Source organism: Selaginella moellendorffii, unplaced genomic scaffold, assembly GCF_000143415.4.
Source record: "Selaginella moellendorffii unplaced genomic scaffold, v1.0 SELMOscaffold_46, whole genome shotgun sequence".
Classification (NCBI taxonomy): domain Eukaryota; kingdom Viridiplantae; phylum Streptophyta; class Lycopodiopsida; order Selaginellales; family Selaginellaceae; genus Selaginella; species Selaginella moellendorffii.
Genome location: NW_003314307.1, coordinates 1131838 through 1147657, shown reverse-complemented (window position 1 = coordinate 1147657; position 15820 = coordinate 1131838). Strand labels below are relative to the sequence as shown.

Sequence of the window (15820 nt, the reverse complement as noted above, 5' to 3'; positions counted from 1 at the left end):
CACTTTTCTTTTTTGTCTTCCTTGGCTTAGCAACAAAATTGCTTTGGACTATTATAAACTTTTCTTTCATAATCCTTTCCACCAAAGTTTTTTGTTTGCTTAAGCAAACTTGGGATGATAGTGGATATATCTAAAATATGCTTGGATATTCTAGAATATTTTATCATCTAATGATTTCTCTACCAATTTGCATGGGAAAAAGAGGTATAACAAGTTCTAAAGAGAGTCTTTGAGTGCTAAAACCACTACATTTATATGCAATCTCAAAACAAGATGAACATTAAGTTTTCTATATTAGGATATTGAGTTAAATTAATTTTGTATTTATAATTTATAAACATGTTTTGTGAGGTTCAAGTGTATAGCTACAATGCCATATACTAATATTAATATAATGGGATTTTAACTGTCAAATTGGTTTTAATCTGGACCACTCACTCTTGTATATAAATTAAGGTTTTTGTTAATTGATATGCATATTTTCTATATTCCATACACTCACATTAATGGAAGTAAAAGGCACTTTTGATTGTCCTTGAGGATTGTTTAGATTTAGGATTTTGGTTTACATTTAGCTTTTGCATTATTTAGGTTTAGTTTTTTCCATTTCCTTTTTTTGTTCTTTCCTTTTAGGATTTTGGTTTAAATTTAGCTTTACATTGTCTAGATCTCCTTTTCCTTCTAGTTTTTTTTTTTTTTTTTTTTTTTCTTTTGCTCTTTCCTTTTTACTCATCTTTATGGCAGATCAGTAGTCTCCTCCTCTTTTGACTCTAAAGTAGCAGTTAGTGCAATTGTTTAATGCTATATGATTGCAATTAAACAACTAAACTCAATTGATAGTGGCATTCACAGCACATGGTACAGCTCCTCTTACTCTTGGTGCTAATCCTCATGTTTGGCCGGAGTTTTTTCATGGGAATCCTGGGGATGATGTGTACTATTAGTTTGATCACTTCACAGTGATTGCTATATATCATTCTTGGGATGATGCTCCATGTTTGTATGAATTTCCCATATGTTTCCAAGGGATGGTGTTGCAATGGTACAATGGTTTGAGCATAGCCACTTATGAGGATTAGAGTGTTCTCCTAAATGTCTTCAAACACGTATTCGGACATGCCGACGATTGTGATGATGCCTTCCAACAATTGCATCGTCTTTATCAAGGGCCATTTGAGTCGGTGATGCAATTTGGTGTTCATTTCTAAAACCTCTTGCTTCGTGTAGAGCCAAATATGTTAGAGCAAATCAAGCTAAGAATGTTGTGACCAACTCTTCATCAAGATTTTATTAGACTTGTATATGCACTTGCTTTAGCTACCCTGACAATACTCTTTGCTTGGCACAACGTTATAAGATATCATATCTTCTAGTTTTTGCTATACATGTTCTAATTTCACTTCTTGTGGGTGATGGTCTTGTTTCAATAGAGGTTAATATTGTTGCTACTTGAGTCTAAGGACAAGGGCGAGGACATGGTCATGGCCGTGATGTTCGTTTTTAGATGTATGATAAAGTTTTGGTGTTGTTGGTGTTTTCCAGATTAGTAGCCATCATTTCCTAGATGGAGATCTTGGCATCAACAACATCTTGTTGGTGTTGCTGTAATGGAAGGTTTGGACATCGAGATGCATCTGGGAAAACGAAGAGTTGCATGAGTAATAGAGGGACCTTGCATAAATAAATCAGTGACCCCTCCATCTTTCTTTCAAGAATATCATCAAAGGGTTTACTCGGCATTAATTTATCTAGTGTTTACTTTCCATAACAAGTGGTCTTTTATTATTCTCTTTGTATTAGTTGATACAAGTTTGAGTTTATCTTCTATTGCTCGACTTGTTGCCACACATTGTCGTCTACACTTGTATTGTACAATGGAGCTAGTTTTCATTCTTTATAACAATGGTTGTATACATGCACGGGATGAAGCGGATTTAGTTGATTTCAAGTTTAGGTTGTAGTCATTATGGGTGATGCTGAGTCAAGCTTTTGACCTCATCTTTAGTATGGATTGGTTATAATGTAATCATGCCAAATGTGACTTTGAGGTTTCTCCCCTTTGTCTTATACTTCCTTATATTTTATTCATTCTTCTTACTTCCGTATCTCTTCGTCCCTTTGTTTCTACCTTTACTTCCATTACTTTTGTCCCTCCACTACTTCCTCCAATGTTTCTGTCTTGTTCTGCTCTTCCCTTTTCTGATCCCCCCGACAGTCTTTGTGTTACAGCAGTTGACCGATTCATGAAGAAGTATTCCGATCTCTTTGAATTTGACCTATCGTCTGGGGCCAAGATTGCCACATGTCATTTAATTCCAACCAGGGATGCTCGTTCAATCAAGGTTCCTATTCATCGTCGGTCACCCAAAGAGATCAAAATTTTATGTGCAAATGTCAAAGAGATGTTAGAGAAGGGTGTTATTTGGAAGTCACAAAGTCCTTAAGTATGTGAACCTCATTGTATGATAAAGCTTAATGGGAGTATTCATTTCTGCATTGACTATCACATTAAATGAAGTGATAATCCCGGATGTGTACCATCTTCCTCACACTACTGATCTCTTGGATTATCTGGGGAGAAGTCATTAGTTCACCAAACTAGATCTTGCTTTTGGGTATTAGTAAGTATTGATGGTTGAAGAAGATATTCCTAAAATTGTTTTTTATACACTGTTTGGTTTGTATAAGTTCTTGGTGATGCTGTTTAATTTGAACAATGCTCCAGCAACTTTCTAGCAAATAATAGACGAGGTTTTTTGCAATATGCCTAAAGTGACTACTAACTTCATTGATAATGTCTTGATCCACTTAAAGGGGACGTGGGAGGAGCATGTACATGATGTTTTTAAAGTGTTGAATCGGTTATGAAATGTTGGTTTAAAGCTGAAGTGGTCGAAGTGCGTGTTTAGGTCTAAAAACACAACTTATCTTAGGTACTGTATTTCTTTGTGAGGGTTTGCAAGTTGATCCTGATTAACTTGTAGCTATTCTAAAGTTCCCTACTCTGAAATGTGTGAATGATATGTAGTGTTTCCTAGGCAAGGTGCAGTATTTTGATCATTTTGTGGATCATCTTTCTAATCCCACTACACCGTTGCGAGTGTTACTGAAGTTATTAATATCTTTTTTCATCTGGTCTCCGGATTATGAGCGGGCATTCATGGATCTCAAAGAGCTATTGATGACTCCTCTGGTATTGGCATATTTTAATTACACTTGAACTTTCATTTTCCGCATAGATGCTTCTAATATTGATCTTGGAGGTGTGTTGATGCAAGAGAACCTAAATGTGCTTTGTCAGTGCCATCCCATTGTATATATAAATTATACATTACAACCAGTTGAGGTAAACTACTCCATGATAGAGAAAGAGTGTTTAGCAGTAGTTTAGTTTTGAGAAACTTCATGCATAACTACATAGTTCTCGAATGTTACTAAAAGGTGATTATGTTGCCATTACTTTATTATTGAAACAAAAGAACTTGGTTGGTTGTACTACTCGATAGGCTTTAAAGCTTTAGATATATGATTTTGATATTATTTATCCCCAGGGAGTTCTATGGCTAATGCTGATGCCCTTTTTTGAGCTCCTCTTCCTTCTTCACTCTCTTCTCATGTTTCTGACGAGCTTGTTGTTCTAGCATCTGTGAATTTTCTATATGAGGATTCTGTACCGTCAGCAGTTGTTATACTTGTGTTCACAAAGTGTAAAGCAAGATTTACCTTCTCTTGATGAGATTTTCGAAGCTCAAAAGATTAAGCTATGGATTTGAAGGCTTTAAGATGGGTTTGAGAATTCTATATCACTCACTGATAACTTACTATTCCGGCATTTATATTCTTAATATCGTCTTGAAAACGACCTTCTTTATTTTGTGGGGATAGATCCTGATGATCATTTAAGGTTGGTGGTGCCTTTTGTTTTTATTGCACAATTTCTCTATACTTACCATGATTTTTCTATTCTAGGTGGGTATATAAGACATTGTCGTGTAACCGAAAAGCTATGCAAGTATTTCTATTGGCCAAAGATGTGACATGATATTATCCGATATATGTGTAGCAGTGTTTGGTGCTAAGCTCGTAATACTCCCCCTCATGCCACAGAAGGACAATTGGAGTTAATTGTAGTTTCCCACTTATTTGAGTTTGTGGCGTTTGATCTTATGGGACTTTTTCCATGGTCAACTACTAGTAATGGATATATTATTATTGTTTCTGACTATTTGACTCGTTGAGTGGAAGTTGATGCTCTTGTTAGTGTTTTTACAACTACTGTTAAATACTTCCTCCTCAATCGAGTAGTGTTTTAGCATTCTTGTCCAGAGTGGATTCTTTCGGATAATCATCCCGTATTTATGGTTGAGGCATTTTATATTTTAATGTCTTGATTGGGGATACACCACACTTTCATGAGTGTTTATTATCTATATTCAGATGGTTTGGTGGAATAGCTCGTTTGGACATTCAAAGAAATGATTGTGAAGTACATGAACTTTCAGCATTTGAATTAGGATGGTTATTTGCCATTTCTTCGATATACATTATGTCACATGGGTACAGAGTTCTGTTGGTGCTTCACTATATAAACTCTTATATGGTTATGATCCAATATTACCAATAGAGTTGGGTTTACCTTTGCAATTACCACGAGCTGCTGATACTAGGTCATGGGATTAGTATTTGACAAACATTCTTCCACTTGTCTAAATAGAGTTTGCCAAACACTTAAGCTATATACAAGTGGAACAATAACAGCGTTACAATTCCCATTATCGTCCACCTACGGAGTACAAAGTGGATAACTTGGTGTTAGTCCATTCTCCCCATCTTACGGTATGTGGTTTATCTAAGGGGCTCCTTGCTCAGTAGAAAGGACCATATCAGGTGTTACAGCAAATTGGACCACAAGTTTTTGAGGTTTGGTATGACGTCCAATAGGCTAATCCTCCAATATTTTATATATAAAAACTAAATATAAAAAGTTGGTGCTTATAAGGGATTTGAGTATATATTAAACACTCATTTTATAATGTAATAAACTTGAAGTTTATTTTTAAATTTAGGTGCACTATAGTAGGTGAAAGGCATGGCCAACCACTTGAGACATTATTTAACTCCCCATTAAGTATGTTTATTCTTGTTTTGTGTTTAGTTTGGTTCTAAGCTCAAGCTCCATACTATGCTAGGTAGTGGATATGTTAAACCATAGTATGTTGAAATAACATTAATATTTGTTTGGCTTTATTTTATGTACAGATTTTAGCATTAAGATTTTGGATGTTCTAAGACTATTCTAATGTTGTTTTGTGCTTTTATTTCTTCACTCCTTACCTGAAGTGTAAGTGGAACCAAAAGACGTTACTTTGTGAACTCCAACCAAAGCTACTCACCTCAACTGGATGGAGTAATGTTGCAAAGAATGATCATGGGAATACTCAAGCTGATATGAAATGATATTGAAGTTGAGGAACACATCTTTGCTGATGATGATGATCTGTGCTATGAGTTGTTAAAAAGACATTTGAAAAGTCTTAAAGAATTGCAAGGTTATGACAATGATCCAAGTTGACAATTTAGAAGCTAATATGGTGATAGTTTACAAGCTTGGCATGCATTCCAACAAGAATACAAAAACCATCAACAAACTTAATGCATATGAACTTAGATCTCTTGGGATATAGAGGATTGCTCAAAGCTCTTTTCACTACAAGTGAAGCCTTCAAGAACTCATTCCAGATTGTGTTTAAGCCCAAATTCTATACTAGAGTAATCAATAAGGTATCAATAAGGCCACCAGCATGCTAAAATTATGTCAAGCTCTGTTTAAATAATATAATTTATTTCAAATTTTATTTTGTATTCATATTGTTTTAAGTGTGTATATATATATATATAACATTTTTCTTTTAAAATATAAACTATTGAACTTAGTATATTTTAAAATTAGAAATAAAATCTATAAAATACACCATATGTGGAATTATTAAATTTTATTGCTAAACTGGAAGGTGTGCTATAGTTTCAATAGTGTGCATCCAAGTTAAATGCACAACTACACAATACCATGTAAAAGAGATTTAGAATTGTATATTTTCATAAATTCTTTCCTTTGATTAGTTTTGAATATAAATAATATTAAAGTATAACATTTTTTGCTATGTTTTTGCAATATTTAATTTATAAAATCAATATGCTAATGTGTATCTTTTTACATAAAATATTTTCCACATAAGAGAATATAGTAATAATATAATTGCTATATTGTTGAATATCATAGTCGAGCTTTATAAACTTGTGATCTGGTACTTAATATAGTCTCTTTCACTATAAAAAAAGTTTGATATATCATTTGTGTATTAAAGAATTTGGAAAACAAACTAAATTTGTTTGCTCAATATGTTGTAATGTTGTTATTGTCTCAGTTTATCTAATTTTAAGATTTTAAGAGGTGAGTAGAGAGAATTAAGGTGCTGGTTTTCTAGGGGGTATGGCTCAATGCAAAATCACATTCATAGGACAATGGCAGAATATTAGGAATCTGGATACGAGAATCTCACACAAGGACAATCAAGCAGTAAGGGAATCTTGGTCCTGGAAGAAAATAAAAGGTGAGAGTTTAAAGTTTAGGGATACACCCCTTAGACAACCATGAGCATTGGAGAAGTTTCCACCTTAGAGAGGAGAGTGTTCCTAGTGAGGTATCTCTTTAGGCTCAAGATTGGATGTAGAAACAGGGTGCTCCCAAGCTTTTTATAGTCAATCACAAGCTGTAGCAGCCCAACACAATCTGGATGGACAAAGAAGCTTGCCACTTTTTTTTGTGATCTGGGTGGCGGAATCTCTATATGATTGCAGATGGCTAGTGTTCTCAGAGATGATAGGAGCTGGAGTGTGGAGGCTGCAGCATCCTTGTTACTAGAAGGGCTTGGGAGCTGCTGTAGCCATACTAGACAAGCTTAGAGGCAAGTGGGTGAGAGGTTGGTGAAGATAGGGCTCAAGCCAGACAAGTGGATCCATTTGTTGCAAGCACATTGCACAAACCAAATGGCATAATTGTGTTTTAAAGTAATCTTCATTAGCCACTAGATAATAACTAGAGTGAAGATCTAGCTTATAACAGAAATGAGCTCTAGCCAAACTTTACAAATTGGATATTCATTTTAATATAGCTACATTCTTAATCATTAAGTTTGTTTGCAAGAACCAAAGCTGTCGCAAATCCGGTTTAGCTCTAAACTAAACTCTAAACTCTAGCTAAACTCTATTGTTGCCTCTGTCCTAGTTGGCCACATCTTGGCATGTATGGCATTAACTAAACCACCATGTTAAGCGGCTTTACTAAAAAACGCCACACAAGTTCAGAAAGCGACAATCTTTGGCTCATTGTGGGAGAGAGTTTTTAGTTTAAGGAAAAACCTGGTAGAAAGCTTGAAAATATAAAATATCAGTGAGTGATGCAGCTATAGATGCATAATTTTCAACAAATTTACACAGATAATTGTAGAGGCCAAGGAAAGAACGTAGATGCTTAATCAACTAAGGTTCTGGCTAGTTGGAAATTGCTTGGCACTTATCAAGGACTTGAAGAGTCTTCTCCAAGAGGCACAACTATGGTATATATCATCAGAAACTATAAATCTTGTCATTGCTATAAATGCACCAGATTTTTGTGTTTTTGATGTGTTATGAAATCATAACTACATAGTTTAAGCGAACAAAGTGTTTGACTTTTAGAAATTTTGTTTTGAATTGCAGATGCATATACTTAGCATTCTGCAGAAGAGCAGTGATACTTGGCACAAAGGGCTCAGACCAGCAAGGAAGCCCTCACCACTGCTTGCTGCCCACTGTGATTTCTTGGGGAGCTGATCAACGAGTGCCTACAAGAAATCTCCATCACTATCAACTGTCGCAAGCTTGCAACTTAGAGGAGCCCCAATCTCTAGCGGATCCTGCTGATGGCGCAGGTGAAGAGGAAGAAGTGGAGAGCAGTCCTCAAGCTCATGTGCGCCAGCCGCAGTGGAGCCATTGTGTATACTGATCATGCTGGGGTTGTCAATCATATTGGAGCAGGGCATGGAGCTGGTAGACAGATTATGTGGTAGTGTGGCAAGGGTAGTTTGGGAATTGAAAGTGAGCATGGAGCTTTTCAATAGTGAGCTTTTACACCAAGTCTCCTACATTTGTAGCTCTGTAAAGGAGATACTATTTTGGAGATCGTGTTTTCTTTGAACATGAGCATTACAAAGTTGAAATAAAGGTACAAAAGGTCTAAACTCTTAGTATAAAAAGAAAGATTGTGCACGTCATAGACATTTAAGAAAAGTGCAAATAAAATTTCATTTCAAATGTTACAGGTGCATATATACTCCACAATCATTCCTTTGAATGTCCATTTAAGCCATCAACAAAGCCATCTGTTTTAGGATGATAAGAAGGCAGAAAGGACTATTGAATGTTGAGTCATTGTATTAACACTTTAATAACATTAGAACCCAGGTTAGGATTTTGATTCACTCTCTGCTGCAAAACCTACCATTTGAATAAGGAATTGTGCAATCAAATTAACTACTACATCTAGCAAACATAGAATTCAATCCACCAAGTGAGGAAATTAGAGCTAATAATGATGTATTAATACAAATTCTAAGAAAAGCCCCATCAAGTTGTATATAACCAATTCAAATAGGAAATTTGCACACATCTTGATATTATATGCAAAAATTTATAATAACAGATATAGAATTACCATGGAAGACATATATAACTATTAAGTGATGTAGCATGTTGGTGCTAATAAACCATCATTAACATATACTAGCATATCTCTAAGATCAATGAGCACCAGTTAGTGTTCAACCAAAACTTATAATCTTCCAAAATACATTTTATAATTATGTATTATTATTTGATAAAGAAAATAATAAAAAAAACACCATAGCCACCCAGTCTTTGCATCCAAAAGATGTTTATACCACCCACCAACCAAAGAACTTACCCATCTAGTCTCTCACTCCATGCATTCTTGTGCTCTCAACTTGAATTCTTATGCTCTAGCACAATCTTCCATGGATTCTTCTCTTGCAAATTTGAAGACCTCTCACTTCAAAGTATACTCTTTTGGAGACAATTCCCATGACCCAAAAGCTATTGCCATGAGACTTTCGCATTAAAATTCACAATCCAGGACTACTAACCGGCTGTGGGACGAAGTTCAAAGGCCAAGAAATCACTTACCCAGGAAAATGTATAAAGCTATGCCGGCCCTAAGGGTTTAGGGCTTAGGGCTTTTCGGCTATGGCGTCACGTGTTCTTGGGCGACGCCTCGGAAGCTATGCCGTTGCGAGATTTCTTCCCGCAGTGGCAGCTCCCAGGCACTCGCTCGCCCTCACCCGTTCCATCCCGCTCGCAGCGCTAGCATCGTCATCGTCAGTCCGAGCTTTTGGCTCCAAATCCTCTTCCGGCGACAGTGGCCTCTTGAAGGTTCTCAAGTCGGAGATTGAGCACGAGAAAGGCGAGAACGAAGGCGAGGTGAGCAAACTGTTTGTCTTCCGTGCGTTATCTTTCCTTGTGTTCTTGCTCTAGGATATCAAGGTGAAGCCACCGTCGCCTTTCACGCTCCACAACGAGAGCGGGAGGCAAGAGGTGATCCTCCGCCGCTCCTACAACTCGGAGGACATCGCAGTGACGTGCCTGTTCCGCGTCTCGCCTTACGATGAGCCGGAGGAGGAAGAGGAGAGCGAGGAGGACGAGCCCGACACTCCAGTTTCCCAGGAGGAGATCCATATGGTGGTCACCATCGCCAAGGGAGGCGATGGCCCGTCGCTGGAGATAAGCTGTACGTGCTCGCAGGGCGAGATCGAGATCGAGAAGATCTCGTATCTGGATGACGAGTCGAGCAAGGACGACGAGCTTGCTTACACCGGCCCAGTCTTCGGGTAAGTCCCTCGATCTTGGTGGTCTTGGTCGTTTGATCTGCTGCGAACGTTTTCGTTTCCAGGGAATTGGATGAGAACCTCCAGAAGCAGTTTACCAAGTACCTGGAGGCCCGAGGCATCAACGAGGAGCTGTGTAACTTCCTTGTCAACTACATGCCGGAGAAGGAACGCCAGGAGTACATTCGTTGGCTGGAGAAGATTGAGAAGTTCGTGAAAAAGGAGGCCAAGTAGTATCATAGCGCTCACCGTATGAAACAGATTTTCTTAGGTAGTTCTTGCCTGATTTTTGTTGTTCTTAAGAAAGAGGGCGACGCTGGGGATCCAGCTCCACGCTCTCTAGTTGGAGGCTGGGCGAGGTCGGAAGTTGTTGCTCGGCTTTGAGTTCCATCTCTTGGAGAGCTCTCCGGCCGTAGGCCGTGAGTGAGATCCCGGCTGCCAGTGCCACGCAGAAGCCCACGACGTTGTAGGTGATCTCCACAGCGTTCATGTGTCGCTTGGCGTGCTTGGCGTCGGCCAAACTCTTGAGCAGCCTCCCACTGCGAAGAAAAGCTTGTTAGATCCTTGACACGTAAACGAAAAGTGAGAGCTTTTTACCTGTAGATGGTGATGAAGGCTTCTGGGACCATTCCAGCGATGGAGCCGGCGATGTAAGGCCAGAACTCGATGTTGGTCGCGGCGATGGCGTAGTTGAAGAGCGTGTAAGGGATCGGGGCGACTCGGAGGAGCGTCACAGTGCGGAACTGGTGGAACCAGCCACCGGATTCAGCAGCTCTGAGCACGGCAGCCTTTCGTGGCCACTTTGAAAGCCATTCCTGCCAAGCCAGGAAAGTTTAGATCAATCGAAAAGATAATGAAAAACAATGCTTGACAAAGACGAAGAGCAAACAGAAGAAAATGAAATGGTTGCTTACTTGGATGCGGTGATGGAAGAGGTAGTGGCCGACGAAGTATGGGAGCGTTTGGCCGATGGTCGTGCCAACCATGATGATAATGAAGCCGATTCCATAGCCAAAGATGATGCCGGACAACCACATCGGCGGCCCGGATGGAATGAGCAAGACCGGGAAGATGGAGAGAGCCGCCATGAGCACCAGGGCCAGCTGATGCCGCTTGAATCGTGACGCTACCCACACCAGCACCGGGATTACGATCTGGCGAGAGGAGAAAGAAGAGGTTTTAGAAGAAATTTCCCCTGCCGTGAGAGAAGAAGACCGAAATTTCGGGCCGGATCGACCGTAGGACTCGGTCGATGGAAGAGACTGACCTTGTCGAGCAGCAGCGGCAGGATCCAGATCGCAAACACGATGCTTAGAGCTACGCCGAGAGCAGCGATTCCGATGATCTTGATCCACCGCCTTTTCGTCTTCCTGTGTCTGGGCAGCAGCGGTGCGGGCACCAGATCCACGACCTCGAATTCGTCGATCTCAGCCTCTTCCATTCGCCGGGCCTCCCCCATTCTTCTTCTCGGGGAGTGGTTCTTGGAAGAACCCTAAAAAATACTTCTCTAGAAGGAACTAGATGGTGATTCTTTCGCCGCCTTCCTGCTGCGATTACCAATGCGGCAGACGCATCGCCTTGCTCGCCGCCACAGCTGCCGCGGCATCGTCGACTCTTGCCGCCTCCGCCACTCCTTCGTTCGATCTTGTTGACACGAGCATCACCGATCGAGTGTTCTTCAATCTGGGGCTATGCCAGAGCAGCAACACGCCCGCGGGGGGCCGGCCGACGTGCAGCGATTCCGATTCGCAGCCCCTTGGCCGTGTCGTGATCGGCCTCTACGGCAATCAAGTGCCACACACAACCCGATTGATCAAGGCCATGGCCACCGGCGCGGCGGGGAGCTCCTACCAAGGCACGGTCTTCCACAAAGTGATCCAGGGCCGCTACATCCAAGCCGGGCACCAGGGATCCAAAGAGAAGGGCGAGGTTTCTCCGCCATCGCCAGATTATCTGGAATCCAACCCCGACACGGTCAGTCCCAGATCTTTCCTCCTCCGCCACAGCCGTCCAGGAACGGTGTCGCTGTGCCTGGCCGAGAACGACGACGACGAATCCATCCGGCTCAATCCGGATTATCGCAACGTCCAGTTCATGATCACCACAGGCACGATAATCTTCTTCTCTTCCTTTCATTGAGATCGATCTTCCATCTCGGTTTCTTTGCTCTTGTGTTCTTCGCCAGGCCCAGGCCCAGCTCCCGACCTGGACAATCGAAACATCGTGTTTGGAACTGTTCTTCAAGGTAAAACTCTTTTTTTTTCTCTCATCTCTTGGGCTCGGTGAGGTGGCAATTTTCTTTGCAGGGATTGATATTGTGGCATCGATCGCAGCCATGCCGACTTTCAAACCCAGCGACCGAGTCCGCGAGTTTAACAACATCGCCCAGATCTTGGGCGACGTCCGTGCTAGCAATGCCAGGAGTTCTTGGTACAGGCCCGTCAAGCCTGTGCTCATCACTAGCTGTGGAGAGGAACTCCGATAAGAGTTTCAATCAACAGAGCTCTCTCGATGTTTGATACACGAGTACTTTGAGGTGAACTGCTAGCTCCCAGCCCTTCCGCCAGCTCGCTCGAGAACTTTGCAGCTTTGGTCCACCATTCCAGCTCTTCTATACACGTTGGCCATGACAACGTAGGCTCCAGCGTCCCTGTCGTTCAGCTTGATCATCGAGTCGAACGCCATCTCCGCGATGCTCACGTTTCTCCACTTCTCCGACGCTCCCAGCACCGAGGCCCACACTGTGGAGTCGGGCTCGAAAGGCATCCTCTCCACCACCGCCACCGCCTCGTCCAGATGGTTTGCACGGGCCAGGAGATCCACCAGGCAGGTGTAGTGCAACATGTTTGGAGAGATCCCGAACTTGGTGCTCATGAGCTCGAAGAACTCCCGGCCTTTGTCGACCAGCCCCGCGTGGCTGCAAGCCGTGAGCAGCGAGAGGAAAGTCACGCCGTTCACTTGGACACGCTCGCGCAGCATTTGCTCGAAGAGATCCAACACGCTGCTCGTGTCTCCCGCGTGGCTGTGAGCTTCCAGCAGCGAGTTCCAAGTCACCAGATCCTTGCTGCCTCGATCCATGGAGTGGAAGACTTGGCGAGCTTCGTCCACGCTCCCGCACTTGCCATAGAAGCTGACGAGCGAGCTCCCAACGACGGGATCGTGCCTGTGGACTGATCCAATCTCCTCGGCGTGGATCTTCCTCCCGGTTTCCAGGTCCCCCAGGCTTCCACAGGCCTTGAGCACCGCGGCGAAAGTTAGAGTGTCGGCTCTCACGGTGCTCTCGCGTTTCATCCGGCAGAAGAGCTCCACCGCCAGCCTCGCATCGCCACTCTCGGCGTAGCCGAAGATGAGAGCGTTCCAGGACACGACCGTGCGGCTCGGCATCCTCTCAAACACCTCTCGAGCGCTTTGCAAGCTTCCACACTTGGCGTACATGTTGACGAGGCTATTCGCCACCTTTGCCTCGAGCTCGCCTCCATGGCTCCTCTGGACGATTTGCGAGTGGATCTCCATTCCCTTTTCCAAGCACAGAGCTTTCACTCCATCGCTGCTACCATCGAAGCTTGCACAGGCCTTGAGAGCGGCCACGAAAGTCCGAGCATCCGGGACGACTGGAATCAATGCCATCTCCGAGAAGAGCTCTAGCGCAGCTCGGCCCTCGCCACACTCGGCATAGCCAAGGATCACACAGTTCCAAGATACGAGATCTCGAGCAGCCATCCTATCGAAGACTCCCCTCATCTCCTCCAAGCTCCCACACTTGGCGTACATCCTCAGCAGCGAGTTTGCGACGAGCATCTCCATCTCGAGCCGGGATTTCGCTACTTGAGAGTGGAGGAGCTTGGCCTTTCGCAGCGACACCACTTTCACGACCTTCCCGGCTAGAAGCACGCCTCGTTCTCTCTCGGCACTCGTTGAGCAAGCCTTGAAACCCGCGGCGTAAGTCACGGAGTTGGGAGCGATCCCTTCGACTTGCATGAGCGATAGCAAGCGCAAAACCAGATCGAGCTCGCCAGTCTCGCCATAGCCGGAGATGAGAGACGTCCACGAGATCACGTCGTGGTATTGCATTCGATCAAAAACTCGCTGCGCCTCTCGCAAGCTCCCACACCTTGCATACATATGGATCAAGGAATTGAGAAGTATCAAGTCCATCGCGAATCCTCTCCTCGCTACTGCCAAGTGAACGAACACTCCCTTGTCTAGAAACCACCGAAGATCATATGATACTCCAAGAAACTTTCCTTGAATCTCGTCAGCTTGGATGGTTTCTTCCAGTTCTTCTTTCTCGCTATGAATCTCCAAGCTTGCACAGAGGGCCTTGAGAACCGCGACGTAGCTGAGAGAATTGGGCTCTATGTTCCGCGATTGCATGGTCGAGAGGAGGTGAAGAGCCGAGTGGGCATCTCCAATCTGGGCATAGCCAAACATGAGAGAGTTCCACGACACAACATCGTGGCTGGGCATTGAATCAAACACGCGGTGAGCATCGTCCAGGCTCCCACACTTTGCGTACATTCGGACCAGAGTGTTAGAGACTTTGGTGTGGAGCTCGCAGCTATGGCGGTGGAGGAGGAGGCTGGAGTGGAGTCTCTTACCAGCGTCGAGGTCTCCATTGTTGCCGCATGCCTTGAGAGCCGAGATGATGGCGGTGATGGAAATGGTGGGCTTTGCTCCAGCCTCGCAAATCTCATTGTAGCTCGCCACTACTGTGTTCTCGTGCCACAGTGACATTTAAGATCTTGAGTCTTCTAGGGTTGGTTTTTTTTTGAGAATTTCCAAGATGCCAAATGTATAGCCTATGGCAACAAATATAAGCATCTTTAAACACAAATTAATCTTTGTGTTGAATGAGTACAAAAATCAATAATTATATAATGTTTTCCTTTTGAGATATATATATATATATATATATATATATATATATATATATATATAAACACACTATAAAAGATAGTAAAACACTACTATATTCCCAAAGTGAAAAAGAAGTATTACTTAGTAAATATTATTAAAAAAGATATTAGATGCAAAGCACTACTTAGGAGTATATTTAGAATACTAAGATTTTAAGAAATCTAATACCCAACTCAAAAAAAAGTGAAAAAAAAATTGTTAACAATAAATTATTTTTATTTATTAGATGCAGAATATGAATATATTTAATATACTTCTAGACAAAATAAATTGCTACGTGTTGCATGTAATAACGCATGGTTACCCGAATTTGAGATTGAGTCTAAATACTAATATAGTTCATGGGGTAAAAGCCTAAAGTGATCATCTCCCGGGGGGGGGGGGGGGTGGGGGTGCTATAGAGGGTTCCAAAAGTATAATAATGATAATGAGGTCTAAGAATCAGTCTTGAAAGAATTTTTCAATAGTGATTTTAAACTAATTTGAGGTTGAGATTACGGATTAGGGGCAGGAGTGAGCAAAAACTCAAGTGATATCAGAGAAGCCACCTAAGGAAATGCTCAAGAAGAACTCCCACTTTCGGAAGGGAAACCAACCATAATCTTTCTAACTCATGTAGAGTGGTACCCCACTTGAGTACTATGTAGCTCATTTATTCTTACCCCTTCTTAAGGGCTTTAATTTTTCCTTCAAGATGGAAGTGGGTGAATAAAGGTATTTATACCAGACTATTATGCCATGGTGTTTCCCCTAAGGTCCCGAAGTAAGAGATGCACTCAAGGCTTGGGATTTAAAGGGTCCCATAATCAAGTTTTGTTGTACTAAAGGATGTTAGGAACTTTGAGGTTTGGTGTGGTTGGATATTTGTGCCTGTGGGGAGTATAATTAAACCTTAAGTCTAATATAACTTGGGGAGGGGGATGAAGAAAGAGTTTGGGAATCTATAGATGGATGGTTAACATTAT

General features: G+C 42.1%; 4 protein-coding genes across 4 annotated transcripts; 2 read left to right on the top strand and 2 right to left on the bottom strand.

Moving 5' to 3' along the window:
• Positions 1 to 9260: 9260 nt before the first annotated feature.
• LOC9657020 (uncharacterized protein At2g39795, mitochondrial) lies at positions 9261 to 10540 on the top strand. The gene is made up of 3 exons (XM_002980901.2): positions 9261 to 9534; positions 9589 to 9941; positions 10004 to 10540. Exons 1-3 carry the CDS (start codon positions 9301 to 9303, stop codon positions 10170 to 10172), a joined length of 756 nt encoding a protein of 251 aa, XP_002980947.2. The 5' UTR covers positions 9261 to 9300; the 3' UTR covers positions 10173 to 10540.
• Positions 10149 to 11412, bottom strand: LOC9657607 (TVP38/TMEM64 family membrane protein slr0305). Its single transcript, XM_002980799.2, has 4 exons — positions 11206 to 11412; positions 10853 to 11092; positions 10536 to 10753; positions 10149 to 10477 (listed from the first exon to the last, which is right to left on the bottom strand). Exons 1-4 carry the CDS (start codon positions 11395 to 11397, stop codon positions 10237 to 10239), a joined length of 891 nt encoding a protein of 296 aa, XP_002980845.2. The 5' UTR covers positions 11398 to 11412; the 3' UTR covers positions 10149 to 10236.
• On the top strand, positions 11393 to 12459 carry LOC9657606 (peptidyl-prolyl cis-trans isomerase CYP28, chloroplastic). The gene is made up of 3 exons (XM_024685839.1): positions 11393 to 12045; positions 12124 to 12183; positions 12245 to 12459. Exons 1-3 carry the CDS (start codon positions 11460 to 11462, stop codon positions 12421 to 12423), a joined length of 825 nt encoding a protein of 274 aa, XP_024541607.1. The 5' UTR covers positions 11393 to 11459; the 3' UTR covers positions 12424 to 12459.
• On the bottom strand, positions 12407 to 14679 carry LOC112350148 (pentatricopeptide repeat-containing protein DOT4, chloroplastic-like). The gene has a single exon (XM_024685838.1). The coding sequence runs from the start codon at positions 14670 to 14672 to the stop codon at positions 12483 to 12485; it is 2190 nt and encodes a 729-aa protein (XP_024541606.1). The 5' UTR covers positions 14673 to 14679; the 3' UTR covers positions 12407 to 12482.
• Between the last annotated feature and the right edge of the window lie 1141 nt (positions 14680 to 15820).

What these genes read in the sequence shown, in the direction of transcription:
- LOC9657606 (XM_024685839.1), top strand. Translation starts at nt 11,460, where the DNA reads ATGGTGATTCTTTCGCCGCCTTCCTGCTGCGATTACCAATGCGGCAGA. An exon ending in CCAGTTCATGATCACCACAG is followed by an intron (nt 12,046 to 12,123) that starts GCACGATAATCT and finishes GTTCTTCGCCAG; the next exon opens with GCCCAGGCCCAGCTCCCGAC. An exon ending in GTTTGGAACTGTTCTTCAAG is followed by an intron (nt 12,184 to 12,244) that starts GTAAAACTCTTT and finishes TTTTCTTTGCAG; the next exon opens with GGATTGATATTGTGGCATCG.
- LOC9657607 (XM_002980799.2), bottom strand. Translation starts at nt 11,397, where the DNA reads ATGGGGGAGGCCCGGCGAATGGAAGAGGCTGAGATCGACGAATTCGAG. An exon ending in TGCCGCTGCTGCTCGACAAG is followed by an intron (nt 11,093 to 11,205) that starts GTCAGTCTCTTC and finishes TCCTCTCGCCAG; the next exon opens with ATCGTAATCCCGGTGCTGGT. An exon ending in GCCTTCATCACCATCTACAG is followed by an intron (nt 10,478 to 10,535) that starts GTAAAAAGCTCT and finishes TTTTCTTCGCAG; the next exon opens with TGGGAGGCTGCTCAAGAGTT.
- LOC9657020 (XM_002980901.2), top strand. Translation starts at nt 9,301, where the DNA reads ATGGCGTCACGTGTTCTTGGGCGACGCCTCGGAAGCTATGCCGTTGCG. An exon ending in AAGGCGAGAACGAAGGCGAG is followed by an intron (nt 9,535 to 9,588) that starts GTGAGCAAACTG and finishes TTCTTGCTCTAG; the next exon opens with GATATCAAGGTGAAGCCACC. An exon ending in TACACCGGCCCAGTCTTCGG is followed by an intron (nt 9,942 to 10,003) that starts GTAAGTCCCTCG and finishes TTTCGTTTCCAG; the next exon opens with GGAATTGGATGAGAACCTCC.
- LOC112350148 (XM_024685838.1), bottom strand. Translation starts at nt 14,672, where the DNA reads ATGTCACTGTGGCACGAGAACACAGTAGTGGCGAGCTACAATGAGATT.